This window comes from Globicephala melas, chromosome 20 (genome assembly GCF_963455315.2).
Source record: "Globicephala melas chromosome 20, mGloMel1.2, whole genome shotgun sequence".
NCBI lineage: Eukaryota > Metazoa > Chordata > Mammalia > Artiodactyla > Delphinidae > Globicephala > Globicephala melas.
Window position 1 is genome coordinate 36937753 of NC_083333.1, and position 14501 is coordinate 36952253.

The window sequence follows — 14501 nt, forward strand, 5'->3', positions numbered from 1 at the left end:
AATGATCTGGCTTCAAACTTCCTTTTCACCTATTTCTATAGTGTTTTCTCTGTTACAATATGCTTTATATTTCAAGCAAATTGATTATTTCTTTCACCCTCCAGGATATCCTATGTTTTCCCACAGTTTTGCCTTTTCCCGTGCCTTTTCCTCTCACTAGAATGCCACATTACCCTTCTTTTACCCCAGCCTTCTACATAATGAAATTTTAGCTAATTTTCAGGTTTCAGCTGAAATTTTGATAACTTCACAGACACTTCCCTAACCATCCTTCCTCTGCCTATTTCTTTCTTTGTTTTGTGCAGAGTAATGAGGTGATGGTGGGAAGAGGTTAGTAGAAGCCACATTATGGGCAAGCTTCTTGTCCCCCATTTGATTTTTGCTTCTGTTTTCAGTGAAAGTGCGGTTGTTGGCCACCCAAATGGCCAAACACTTCCCTTTGGGTCCCGGCAGCTTATCAACATTTTTGCAAGGTGGATGCTGCCAGTTTATTCTTGTGTAACTGGAGTCCTGTCTTGGGAATTTACAAGGAATAAGGCGTGGTTCTCACTTGCAGGTGTGGAGTTAGTTTTGACTTGCACTATTTGAAGCAGCCAGATATGTGTGCTTTCTGGAAATCTGTATATACAGAAATATATATATACATGTACAGACATCTGTAGCTATAGAGATAATCTATCTCTAGACAGTGGTTCTCAATTGGGGGTTGTGATTTTGCCCCCTGGGAGACATTTGGCATTTCTGGAGGCATTTTTGGTTGTCATAATTTATAGGAGAGGAGAGTGCTGCTGGCATCTAGTGCGTGTAGAGGCCAGGGATGTTGCTAAACCGCCTGCAGTGCACAGGAGAGATCCCCTTCCTCCACAACGAAAAATAATTTGGCACAAGTCAGTAGTGCTGATGTTGAGGAGCTCTGTCCTAGGGGTGTACTTCGGCTTCCCAGTGCTGCTTGTGTTAGGTGGAAGTTTGTTCTTGAATCTGTATTGCAGTTTATAATAATAGAATCATAAGCACAGGAAGGGACCCTAGAGGTCGCATATTTGGACTTTATTCTAACTTGTATCCCTCAGAACAGTGTTCTGCAAGATATTGATAGGTGTAATGGAAAAAAGATGTTTATTTGTTAAAGCTGCAAATATTTGAGTATTCAGTATAATGAAGTGTGTTGTGAATCTTCATCAAGGAAGTTTCTCCTAAATGTGTTTGCCTGCTGAACCCATTTGACATCTTCCAGTCTCCAAAATGCTTCCTTGGAACTCGGAAGGAAACTGTTATTACCTAGCCCAAACTTTTATAGCCTTTTAAAGGACTTTGATAAGATAGCCCTTGTTTTTGTCTCTTCAAACTTACTGCTGAATCTTAATTTATGTCAGTGACAGCAGGTACATTAGCTCCATCTTTTTTTTTTTTTTGGTCAGATTGTGGTTTATTAGATGAACTAAAAAGTTGGAATATTTTAGGTTCCTTTATTCAGAATGTACCATATAACTTTACTATCTGTCCCCACCAGTGAATTGGAAATTATAATCCCAGCCCGAAACCTACCACCCAGGTTGTTATGAGGATTAGTAAGTAATTATAGCTTTTAATGCTTTGTATTCTTTGGAGAAAGATGATTTATCATAAACTGTTTTTGTAAAACTGCTTAAGTCTGACAGTTTTTCTCTGCTCTGAATTGTTGAGTAGTGATGTTTTTTGGGATTCAAGTGGGATGGGAATCGTTTCAATCAACATTTTGCTCATTATGTTAAATTTAAGAAAGATATTTTGCCTTATTCACATTTTTTGGATCTTTAAGAATTTGCATTATTTTTGCTTGCTTCCCTTTTATTATATAAGCAATACATGTTTATGGTGGAAACATTACATAAGCCAGAAAATAAAAGACAAAAGAATCTTATCACCTACATTTTAAAAGAGAAATGAGGTCATAGTATGTGTTTTATTTTTTAACACCTTTTTTTTTCATCTCACATTTTTTCGTTTCAGTAATATTTGCTTTTTGTCTATAGGTTATAATAACAATGCAAATAATGGGTGCTTGTGCCAGGCACTAGGTTAAGTAATTGAAAGTATTTTGTTTAATCATCACAGCAGCCTTCTGAGGTCAGCTCTGTTTCTTGCAGACGAGGAAATTGAGGGAACAGAATAGTTAAATAATTTAAATACAGGTGGAGCCAGGATGTGAACCTGGACTGGCTCCCCTTATCTGTGAATGTCTTTGGGAGTAATATTGCATCTCAGCACAGCGTTTCAAGTCAATGAAGGGAGAGGGGTGTAGTTTTTAATATGTATATTTTTAACAGCAGTTTTGGTGTAGAAAGATAAAGATTTAGGAGTTAGGAATGGAATTTCTTCTGAAGACTTCACTTTTCCCCTTCCCTATTTATTGAGACAATTGTTTTAGTAACTACTCTTTGCAATGCATCCTATGGGGATATTGAGACCAAGGACGGAGTGTAAGCAAAATAAATTCGCTTTTGAGGTGTATGTGATTAATGTCAAGTTCTCGGACTGCTTGCGGAGGGTCAGAGAAATCTTGAAACAGATGGGATTTGAGTCAGCAGGTTTTTCTTTAAGTTGTGAATTTTTAAGAACTGAATAATTCTGAAATAACTTTGGTATGTTTACTGCTTAAGTACCTCTGTGGTGTGAAGTTAATTACACCCCTCTTTTTACCTGAACTGTGTGAACATGAGTTTTCGTCAGTAAGTTTTGTGGAAGCTGTGTAACATCTGTGCCCTTGCTTGAGTCCCCAGAGGGAGGCTGTTTCCTGCTATTTCTGAGACTTAACTGTAGTGCTTTGGGGTAGTAGGCTACATCTACTCTCATATGCTGTATTAATCATCTGGCACTGATAATGTGCCTCCTTGCATTGCCAGTATCAACTGTATATTGATATCAGTGCGAAAGAGGATATTGAGTTGATGGGAAAGATCAGATAGTGATTTTTGTTTATGGGAGAAAATACCTTTTATAAAATTGACTTGAGGTATTTTGAATAAAGAACTTACATTGGTTCATCTGTCAATTCAGCCAGTGTAACATAACTATTTTTTATTACATTAGGAATTGTTTTTAAATTTAAAATCAGAAATAGGAAAAGTGGATGTAGAACAGTCACACAGAATGCCATATGCTAGAAAGTCCATGAGGATAAAACTCTGTAATCCCCAGAAGATCTAGTTTAATGAATATAGGATGTTTGTTAAAGTTATTATAAGCTTAGAGTGAGAAAATTTTGGCAATTACATAGAGCACTAGTCAAATTTGACCTATAAGTGTATTGGTATTTGTACGGATGTTTTCTCAGTCATTTACTTAAATATTTCGATACTAACGATTTGAATTGCCATACTATGAAGAATCTTAGTGTAGTACTACAGGGCTTACCGTCCTATGTTGATTGTTATCTAAAGATAAAATGTTTGACCAAATTGGAAGTTGCTGTCATTTTTTTTTTTTTTGAGGGAGGAGGAGGTTGCGTTTAGTTCAGTGATTCATAAACTTTTTGGTCCCAAGGCCTCTTTTCACTTTTAAAAAATGTTGAAAACCACAGAGAACTTTTATGGGTTATTATCAGTAGTTGATTAGAAACTTCGAGAAATTCAAAGAATAATTATTTACGGGGAACTCCCTGGTGGTCCAGTGGGTAGGACTCCGCGCTTTTACTGCCGAGAGCGCAGGTTCAGTCCCTGGTTGGGGAACTAAGATCCCACAAACCACGCAGTGTGGCCAAATTAAAAAAAAAAAAAATTTACGAATTCATTTAAAAATAACAAACCTATTACATATTATGAAAATAACTTTTTACCAGAACAAAAAAAATATTAAGTGTGAATAGCATTATTTTCCAGTTTTGCAAATCTTCCTTATGTCTGGCTTAATAGAAAACAGCTGGGTTCTCCTATCTGCTTCTGCATTCATTCTATTGTGATATGTTGTTTTGGAATTATATAAAGAAAATCTGACCTTGTACAGATGTGTAGTTTGGAAAAGAGAGGAGTATTTAAATAGCCTTTTAAAGTGTGGCTATCCTTTTGATACTGTACTCAAACTTGGCAAGTAGTAGTTTCATAAAGGTTAGCTGCACTATGGAATCTAAAGCTGTTTCAGTGAGTTTTTCATACTCTGTCACATTAATCCATTGGCTTGTCTTGCACTTACTTTACCCATGCACTCGTTTCTAACGATCTTGGTCATTTGGTCATTCACTGAGTTATGCAGATCTTCCAAAGGTTGACACATTTCATTATGTGGTATCAAATTCTCATTCACTAATATCAGCAGTAGTCTACTTAATCAAGACTTCAGTATTGGGGAAATATTCAAGCTCATGGTGGTGGATACATGTTTTCAAAATACTTATTTTTGCTTGAAAACTCAGATTTTCTCATTGGCAACAAACATCATCATTGGATTTCCTTGAAGTGACAGGTTCACTTTGTTCATTTTCAACAAAATGTCTGCTAACTATTCAAGTCTGAATAATCATAGTTTGTCAGTTGTTCTGCCAAGTAAAAATAGTGTTCTGTGAAGGGAAGCTTCTAGTTCAGCTTGTAACTCAGTTGTACTAGTGCTTTTTCTCAGATTTCTTAAAGCAGCAGAAGTGCTTTATGTCTACTTTCCCTTTCATTGCACAGAATATTTGTATACCTATATATATACACACACACACTGAAGACTCGAGTGGAGATTTTATAAAGTTCATTATTTTCATATTTTCACCAAGGACATCAAAGGTCAGTGGTACTAACCTATTTATTGATTTATTTTTAAATGCATAGAGAATACAGTGACCAGTGGTTATTAGTAGTTTGGTGCCTTTGCCCTGAATTGTGCAAAGGTACCAGTAGTTTTGCTCAGACTTGTTTTTGCACCCTTACTGCGAATGTCAGCACTATGAAAAAAGGCAAATAACGTTTAATATTATTACGAAAATGCTTTGATCTTGTGGACCTCTGAAATGGTCTTCGAGTTCTCAAGAAGTCCATAGGCCACACTTTAGGAACAGCTGGCTTAGTTCTTTGCATAGGTTTCCTTTTACTCTCAGACCAGATAAATCAAAGGGGATAAAGAAGTGGCAAATGGCTGAGGTTTTTAGCTTGGGTTACTAAATGAAAGCAATACCATTACCTGAGATAATAGAAATGGGTAAGGAGTAAAAAGAAAGTCAGTTTTGAGTTTCAGGGGGCTTGAGGAACATAAGAGGTGGGGATGTTGATTAGTGCAGCTGAGCATGTTTTTCTGAGTGCTAGGAGGCCTTACCATGTTGCTATAGTGGTTGTTGCCAAGGAAGTGAGTTGAGAGAGAAGAGGGCAGAAGAATGGACCTTGTTGTCAAGGACGTCTGGAAAGGAGAATTTCAAGAAGAGTGGGGTGGTCAGCACTACCTAAGGCTTCAGAGAAGTCAGATAGAATGCGGACTGAGGCTTGAGCATTGGATTTGATGATGAGATTACTGGTGACCTTTGCCAGAGCAGTAGGGGTAGAAGCCAGATTATAGAAGAGTGAGAAGTGCAGAGGCAGCTATTTATAACTTTTTTTTTTTTTTGTGGTACGCGGGCCTCTCACTGTTGTGGCCTCTCCCGTTGCCGGAGCACAGGCTCCGGACGCGCAGGCTCAGCGGCCATGGCTCACCGGCCCAGCTGCCCCGCGGCATGTGGGATCCTCCTGGACCGGGGCACGAACCCATGTCCCCTGCATCGGCAGGCGGACTCTCAACCACTGCGCCACCAGGGAAGCCCTATAACTATTATTTCAAGAAGCTTTCGGGTAAAGGAAAGAGACACATCAGTTGGGCAGTTAATTTGAGAGGTGGGCCATACTGAGGACAGCAAAAGAAAAGAAAATTGATGAAGTGAACTGGTAACACAGGTGTGATACAATTAAGCTTTTAGTATAATCTGTCTTGCAGAGAAGTGGGAAGCTGACGAACATTGGATCCTTTGGCCAGAAAAATGTACAGACCTGTGACAATTGGCATAGAAACTTTGGTAGGGATGAGGAGTTCCTTACTAATTCTTTTCTGTTTAATTACTGGGTGCTTAGTTTGATACATTTGCTTTAAATTCACTAATTTCAAGAAGTTTTAAAGATATTTTTTAGATGCAGATGATTTAACTTTAACAGTCTGTGGCTACTTTCAATTTATGGTAACAAGTGACAAAAAAGGATGGAATTCTTTCTCTTGTGCAGGGATTGTGGCCCTGCCCCAACACATCTCCCCTTTTGGTTTGAGTGTTTTTCTTCTGGAGGCAGAGTTTGGTTAACAGCCTCAAGTAATGTTTGTATTAAAAACATGTGTGTTGTTTTCTAACGTGCTTGTATTTCTAACTTCCTTTTCTTCTTTCTCTTCTAGTCTGTTCTCTGGGGAGGCGGTAAGGGGCTGTGGAGCTGGCCTCGGCACCGGGAGAGGCTGGACTTCCTGTCTCTCTGTGCTGAATGGCTGCGATGGCGCCCGCTCTCACTGATGCAGCAGCTGAAGCACACCATATCCGGTTCAAACTGGCTCCCCCATCCTCCACTTTGTCCCCTGGCAGTGCCGAAAATAACGGCAACGCCAACATCCTTATTGCTGCCAACGGAACCAAAAGAAAAGCCATTGCTGCAGAGGACCCCAGTCTAGACTTCCGAAATAATCCTAACAAGGAAGACTTGGGAAAGCTGCAACCACTGGTGGCATCTTATCTTTGCTCCGATGTAACATCTGTTCCCTCAAAGGAATCGTTGAAATTGCAAGGTGTCTTCAGCAAGCAGACAGTACTTAAATCTCATCCTCTCTTATCTCAGTCCTATGAACTCCGAGCTGAGCTGTTGGGGAGACAGCCAGTTTTGGAGTTTTCCTTGGAAAATCTTAGAACCATGAATACAAGTGGTCAGACAGCTCTGCCACAAGCACCTGTAAATGGGTTGGCGAAGAAATTGACTAAAAGTTCAACACATTCTGATCACGACAATTCCAGTCCCCTTAATGGGGGAAAACGAGCTCTCACGTCATCTTCTCTTCAGGGGGGTGAAGTGGTGGCATCTGAATCTGGGGACTTGAAAGGGGGTATGACCAATTGCACTCTTCCACATAGAAGCCTTGATGTAGAACACACAACGATATTTAGCAATAATAGCACTGCAAACAAATCTTCTGTAAATTCCATGGAACAGCCGCCGGCACTTCAAGGAAGCAGTAGGTTATCACCTGACACAGACTCCAGTTCTAACTTGGGGGGTGTCAAATTAGAGGGTAAAAAGTCTCCCCTGTCTTCCATTCTTTTCAGTGCTTTAGATTCCGACACAAGGATAACAGCTTTACTACGGCGGCAGGCTGATATTGAGAGCCGTGCCCGCAGGTTACAGAAGCGCTTACAGGTTGTGCAAGCCAAGCAGGTGGAGAGGCATATACAGCATCAGCTGGGTGGATTTTTAGAGAAAACCTTGAGCAAACTGCCAAACTTGGAATCCTTGAAGCCCCGGAGCCAGTTGATGCTAACTCGAAAGGCTGAAGCTGCATTGAGAAAAGCTGCCAGTGAGACCGCCACTTCAGAGGGACTTAGCAACTTCCTGAAAAGTGATTCGATTTCAGAAGAATTGGACAGATTTACAGCCAGTGGTATAGCTAACTTGAGGTGCAGTGAACGAGCATTTGATTCAGACGTCACTGACAGTAGTTCAGGGGGAGAGTCTGATATTGAAGAAGAAGAACTGACCAGAGCTGATCCTGAGCAGCGCCACTTACCCCTGTGAGTAGAATCATGCATAATGTCATTCTTGGGAAATGTTTGGACAAGAGAGAAAGAGTTGGTGAATTCCCATCATGGGAAGAATGGGCTTCTTTGTATATAGGTGCCTAGATTTCTTTCGTTTGTCTTTTTCCTAATTTTAGGTAGGTGGATGCATGTATACCTGCTAGTGAAGAAATGGAAGGTATATTTGGTACAGCGTTTGTGTTGCTGTAGGGTAAAAGCTGTTAATTTCCCATTGAAATCTTACTAAGAAAAAACTGGAAGACTTCCAATTTGTAAAAGTGTACCCATCCTTTCAGAGTGAATAATTAGGTTTCTTTTGAAACTATATGTAGGATATTTTTGTAAGTTTATGAGGCTTGACTTCACATTTTGTTGTTTCTAGTAAGTGGGGCCAAAAGTTTAGTTGACCTAGTTAAGTTTGCTGGAATTTATAGTTGCTTCTAATTGAGCTTTCAGCAGAGAATGTACCCAGTCTTTAATTTTAACACTTGAGATTTCCGTATGTTTTAAGGACTAATAATCAGAAAATGCTTCAGAATATTTTATAGGTTGCCTCCAAGCACAGTCTGCTTTCACAACCTCATTCTCTCCCTAAAAGAAACCATCTTTATCAGATTTGGATTTTATTTTCTCTCAGTTAAGTAAAATGTATTGACATATTTGGGATAAATTTGTACTGGATTTTCAAAATCTGTTGGTTTGAGGAAAATTATTCATAAGCTTTGTGTGGCACTTTAGATGGACCTGGTTGAGCCAGAGGTGCTTTACTCTTGTTCTTCCCTCCTGACCCTGCATTCTGCTCCTGACAGATAAGGAAGTAAAATATATCTCCTTAAAGATAGATCAGTGTACATTTATCGAGACTTATGAGAGAGTAAACAGAGTAGTTGGAAAACAAGGGCAGGGGAGTTGACTAGTAGATCCTCTTTCATTTCCTTTTTGGGTAGGGATGTTGTAAAGGTTGGATTACTAGAGAAGGCTGAAATAGGTGGATATGTTGGAATAATTGGCTTTCCCTTGCCTGAAATAAAAAGGTGACTAAGGTTTTCACTGGAGAATTCGTTGAGACAGCTATGCTTTTAAGCATAAGTAAATTTCCTTTTTTTTTTCAGTTTTGTTTATGTTAATTCACATGGATAACACTGTATCCGAGTATGAAATTTTGTTTTTTGTTTCTATTTTGAGTGAAAAAATCTGGATAATTTTGCTGTATTTTTTCCTCAGAGACCAAGTTCCATTACCATTTGTTAGTTTACTGTGCTCAAGAGTCCATTTCTATATTCAGGTCTAAAGCAAATAAATTTCAGAGCCTTGCTACTGCTGTAACATAGTTACCGTTCCTTAAATGGATTAGTAGCTTAAATCAGCTTGCCAGTATTTGTGGCATTATCCCCACTGACTTTGCTGCGTAAACCACTGTTTTAAGAAATCTTGGTTAACAGTTGAATATTTTGTGTTTAAAAGTAATTTTGTGTAACATACTGTAGTTGAAACATTTTAAGTTTCCTGTACTTATTTTGTGTATTTGATGAAGAAAAACACCTAGACTCTATAAGCGTAATCTTTTCAGGATACATTGTATTGGAAACATTTCTGAGTTTTGGTAATGTTGTGGGTAACTGTTCCAACCCGGTGAAATCAAAATACCTAAGAGAGAACTTTTTTTATTTCATGGGGTAAGTCTAGTGATTTGAAAAGACCTCTTAGTCCATTTCATTTCGTTTCACTTCTTCTCACATAATGGTTTGTTGATTGATAGGGTGTGAATTATAAGGACAACTGAGGGATCATTTTAGGAAACTTTTTGGGATCAGTTTAATCCTCTTACAATGAAATCAACTAAATAATGCTTTAAAAAGTTGAGTTTCCATCTTCAGATCATATTAAAGTAAGGACAATTTGGACACTAAAAGTACTGTCAAATAAATGTACTTTTTGCATATTATGATATATATGAACTTATTGACAAAACCACCAGTAAAGTGTAAATACTTTTAAGTTCTTGTTAAGCAAGGTTACCCAATTGACTCCTAAGGCTAGTATTTAGCCAGGTGTTTGTTGACCTTCTGAGTATTTTAAAGATTTTCAGCAATTGGCCAGTGAGAGTGGACGCATTGCTTTGATTAAAAAAGAAAAAAAACCGGGAGGTTCTCTGGATGCTGAGAAGCCTTTTCTTTGTGATTTAATAGTCCCTCCCAAATCTTATAACCAGATTTATAATTCTTGAGTCCTGGAATAAGAAGTTAGTTAACTCTTCAGGAGCTTGACCCAGCTGGTGAATTTCAACTTTTTACCTCTTACAGTAGCCTGTCTAGTATTTCACTCCTTTGCTGAAGTACTGTCAGAGATAAAGTCAGTAGATTTAGTCTGAGCAGCCATAATGAAAATATTTAGTAGAGAAGACTGTTGAAATGAATTGTTTTTAAATGATGTTGCTTAAATTACAAGTGGATGGTTCTCTGAAAATTACAAGCTTTCACCAAGAATTCATGTGTGTTTTTCCTTATTTCCTATGTTCCAAGAGGAAAATCAATGATTCATTGTAAATCCTAGGCACATGCTAGCAGTAGCAGAATGATTGGTTTTATATGTTGTTGAGAATTTTGTGTTTATCATTTTACAGTTAGTAAATTCTAATATTGCTGGATGAGACATGTTTAGAGAAGTTCTTTCCTTTTCCTTTTTTTTTTTTTTTTTTGGTTAACTGATTTTATGTTTAATTTAAAACTGTTATACCTTTTTATTTTAAGTTCTTTTTGGAAAATTATCCAAAAATGTTATATTTGTATGTCTTCCTGTCTTGGTACATGTAACTACTACTTTGGAAAATCTGCACTACATTGAGTTTGACCTATATCGTTGTTTAGTAACATCACTGTGGAATGAGCAGGAATTTAAACATCATCTTAAAAATTTTTTTTTTTATTTGAAGTATAAATACTTTGATTTACAATGTTTTGTTAATTTCTGGTTAACACCAAAGTGATTCAGTTATACATATATCTACGTATATTCTTTTTCATATATTTTTCCGTATGGTGTATTACAGGGTATTGAATATAGTTCGCTGTGCTATACAGTAGGATCTTGTTTATCTATTTTATATATAGTAGTTTGTATCTGCTAATTGCAAACTCCTAATTTATCCCTCCCCCACCCCCTTTTCCCTTTGGTAATCATAAGTTTGTTTTCTATGCCTGTGAGTCTGTTTCTGTTTCATAAATAAGTTCATTTGGGTCATGTTTTAGATTCCACATGTAAGTGGTATCATATGGTATTTGTCTTTTTCTGATTTACTTAACTTAGTATGATAATCTCTAGGTCCATCCGTGTTGCTGCAAATGACATTTCATTCTCTTTTTTTTTTTGGCTTTTTTTTTTGATTGGAGTGTAGTTACTTTACAATATTGTGTTAGTTTATACTGTATAGCAAAGTGAATCAGCTTTACGTATAGATGTATCCCCTCTTTTGGATTTCCTTCTCATTTAGGTCACCAGAGAGCATTGAGTAGAGTTCCCTGTGCTATACCATTCTTTTTAAAAACGTCATCTTCTTGATCGAGGGACTAGAAAGGAAGCTGTATGTTTCAATAAATACCTCAGTGTTTAATTCTTAATTGTAGAAGTATGAATAGAAGCATTTATTGATAGTTATCTCGTGTTTATAACAAGAACTGTTGAGTGTGTGCTTGTGCGCCCACACTCTCTTCTTCACTTTAGTTTTTCTTTGTATTCCTCCTTCTCATTTCTAAGAGTTTCGTTCTGCTATTTTGTTAGGAATTCCTGGACCTATACCTAGTTTTGCCGAATTTAGTTTTCATTTTCTTACTCTTGTGCTTGTAAACTTTTATAGTAAGTACCTGTAAAGAAAAAATTCTTTTCCAGCTATTCTCTTAAATGTATTCTTAGATCATCAGTGTTCTGAGTACCTGGATAGTTTGTAGACCTCTTTTCCCTTAAAAACCAAAAACCAAAAACCAAAAAACTCTGTAAACTGTTACCATAGGCTTATCTTGAAGGTTAGAATAAAAATAATTCCATAAAACATTTTGTTAGTGACTACAGAAATATATGTTGTTTTATATGTAAAATACATCTTTATGTTACACAATGCCTTCTTTATAAGGACTTCAGGGCAAAGATATGCAACCAAGAATAATTGTATTTTTTCCTAAGCTTTTAAGTCTGTTTTTATTACCTGGCTGTTATAATTTGTGTTGTTCACTAGGTCTCCATTTTCCTGTTGGCTTTTTGGAAGTTTAGAGCCAAATTTGTAGGACTTACTGTTGTACTTGTTTTTTAAGCCTCATTCTTGGCTTCGTTTTGTTCTCCCTGTTCTTGTTTTATTTTCATGTTTTTATTTTTTTAGATTTATTCTAACCTATGTTTTATTCGTCTGATAGCCTCCTGAAGTCTGTTCCAGATCAGGGTTGAGTAAAAATAAACTAGATGCTCAGTTTAGTGACACTAAAGAAGTTATTTGAATTTTGATTGTCTTGATTGCGGTGACTTTTATATGTTTCTGGGGAATTTCACCCTTTTGGAGTTGTTCATGAAGACTTAAGGGTATAATGAATGACTAGTGTGTTTGTTGATTTTGCTTTTTAGTTACTGTGGAATGTTTTGTGTTATAGCTCATACTTGAATTTATTAAGTATTCACAGATGATGTTGCCAAAGGTGGCAGTCTACTTGATTTGTCCTTATTTTCCTATTCCTTGTCCTTTCACAGAATGATGGAGTGAGAGGTCTATTAGCTGGAAACCTAACATCTAACCCTTCTTTGCTACAGACTAGCTATAGGGCTAATCATGTTACCACTTTTTCTAATATAAATGAGGAAATTGATCTCTAGGGCTTAAACTACTTTGAATTGTGACAGCTCTGTCTTTAACATTGATGGAGCTATTCTCAGCACCATTTTTTTGCATTTGGGGAGTCTGAGGCAAAGTTCCCTGTAAGTCACTGGTGTACCTCGAAACAAAATGGCTTTCTTGACTTGTGACTTAGAGCTTTGATTCTTTTACTACCTTAGGTCCCCTTTCCGCCCCATAATCCATTAAAATGATTATTGTGGATCTCACTGGGTGTGATACATATGTGGGAATAATTCCATCATGTTCTTAGAGAAGTTACTTCAGAGCTGAGTAGACTTTCACTTGTCAGACATCTTGTTCTAATTTAATCTAATCATCTTTGATTATGTTTTTTTTTTCTTTTTCTGCTAGCCTGCATATTGACATCCAGTGGCAGAAATAGGAGCTTCTGTATTTTCTCCGTCTTCTCCCCCCCACTCCCCACCCCCCGCCTTTTTTCTGAGAAGTTATGTAGGTAGTGAGAATTATTCTTGGTGCTTCTTGTATGATTCTGAAGGAAGGAAGTTAGGCAGCAGGAATTTGGGGGTTACCCGTTTGCTGCAGATCTAGTTGCTCCAAATATTTTCTGTTGCCTTGGGATTGGTGTTTTCATTCTTTAAAATTGAGTGAAGGGGCTTCCCTGGTGCCGCAGTGGTTGGGAGTCCGCCTGCTGATGCAGGGGACACGGGTACTTGCCCCGGTCCGGGAGGATCCCACGTGCCGCAGAGCGGCTGGGCCTGTGAGCTGTGGCCGCTGGGCCTGCGCGTCTGGAGCCTGTGCTCTGCGGCGGGAGAGGCCACAGCAGTGAGAGGCCCGTGTACCGCAAAAAAAAAAAAAAAATTTGAGTGAAGTACAGTTGACCCTTGAACAACAATGGGGTTAGGGGTGCCCACCGTCTCTGCAGTTGAACATCCACGGCCCTCTGTATCCATGAATTCAACCAACCACAGATCGTATTAAATGTTGAAAGAAATCTGTGTCTAAATGGATGTGCACAGTTTAAACCCATGTTGTTCAAGGGTCAGTTGTACACTTTTAAAGTGGTCATATATAAGTACCTATGAGTGAGTGTGTAAGACGTGAGAGATGCCATAGGTAAATAAACTGAGTTTCTATCCACAAAAAATTTATAGTTTTGATGTGTATTGGAGACATGGTAGGTAAAGATGACTACTTAGAACAGTGCCTGGCATATAGTAATATATGGTAAATGTTGGGTGATGCAAATGAAATAGGAAGAGATCACAGCTGGTTGATGGAATTGGAAAGAAAGGATATTAGAAATGAGTCTTGAAGGATGGCTAGGATTTTGGTAGAAGGTTGTCTTGGTTGTGGCCTGATGAGGTAGGTCAGTACAGGAAAAAGGCACAGCAAAGACAGAGGACAGAGACTAAAAGGCATGGGGCTTTAGTGGCTAGAGTGGAAATACTTTAGAGATCTAGTAATATAGGTAAGTGTAATAAATGTAGTGTAAAAAGGAAAAGAGGAAATTCCAGAGGTGGTGCAGAAATAGATTTAATGGGATTAATAACAAAGGCGGTATGGGAAAAATAGGGAGGGATCATCATAGATGGTTGAAGTTTCAAGCTTGGGTGACTATAAGAACACACCTTGCAAAATAACCCTTATATGAGGGTTCAAGTTCTTTACCAGTGTCTCAAAAATGAAGGTTTCTGTATTACTTGTAAGTTCCAGCAACTGTTAAAAATCAGGAAATGGACTTCCAAGTAATCCTGTGTAAACAGAGAAGGAGTTGACCTCTACAGAGAGGCCTCAGAACCTTACATTGGAGACTTTGGAATTAATTAATTCGCTTATTAGATGTATTGAATGCCTACTCTGTGCTGAGGTGCTAAGGGTAGATAGTGGTGAATAAGAGAGACACAGTCCCTGCCCTGCCCTCAT

General features: G+C 38.0%; 1 protein-coding gene across 4 annotated transcripts in view; it reads left to right on the plus strand.

The window, feature by feature from the left end:
* The window catches only part of KANSL1 (KAT8 regulatory NSL complex subunit 1), a 171356-nt gene that overhangs the window by 39173 nt on the left and 117682 nt on the right, over positions 1-14501 (plus strand). For all 4 annotated transcript variants that reach the window (XM_060290584.2, XM_030850034.3, XM_030850039.3 and 1 more), the window contains one exon: positions 6361-7735. In XM_060290584.2, the coding sequence (XP_060146567.1) occupies positions 6444-7735 (1292 nt within the window). In that variant the 5' untranslated portion in view covers positions 6361-6443. The remainder of the gene's footprint in view (positions 1-6360; positions 7736-14501) is intronic.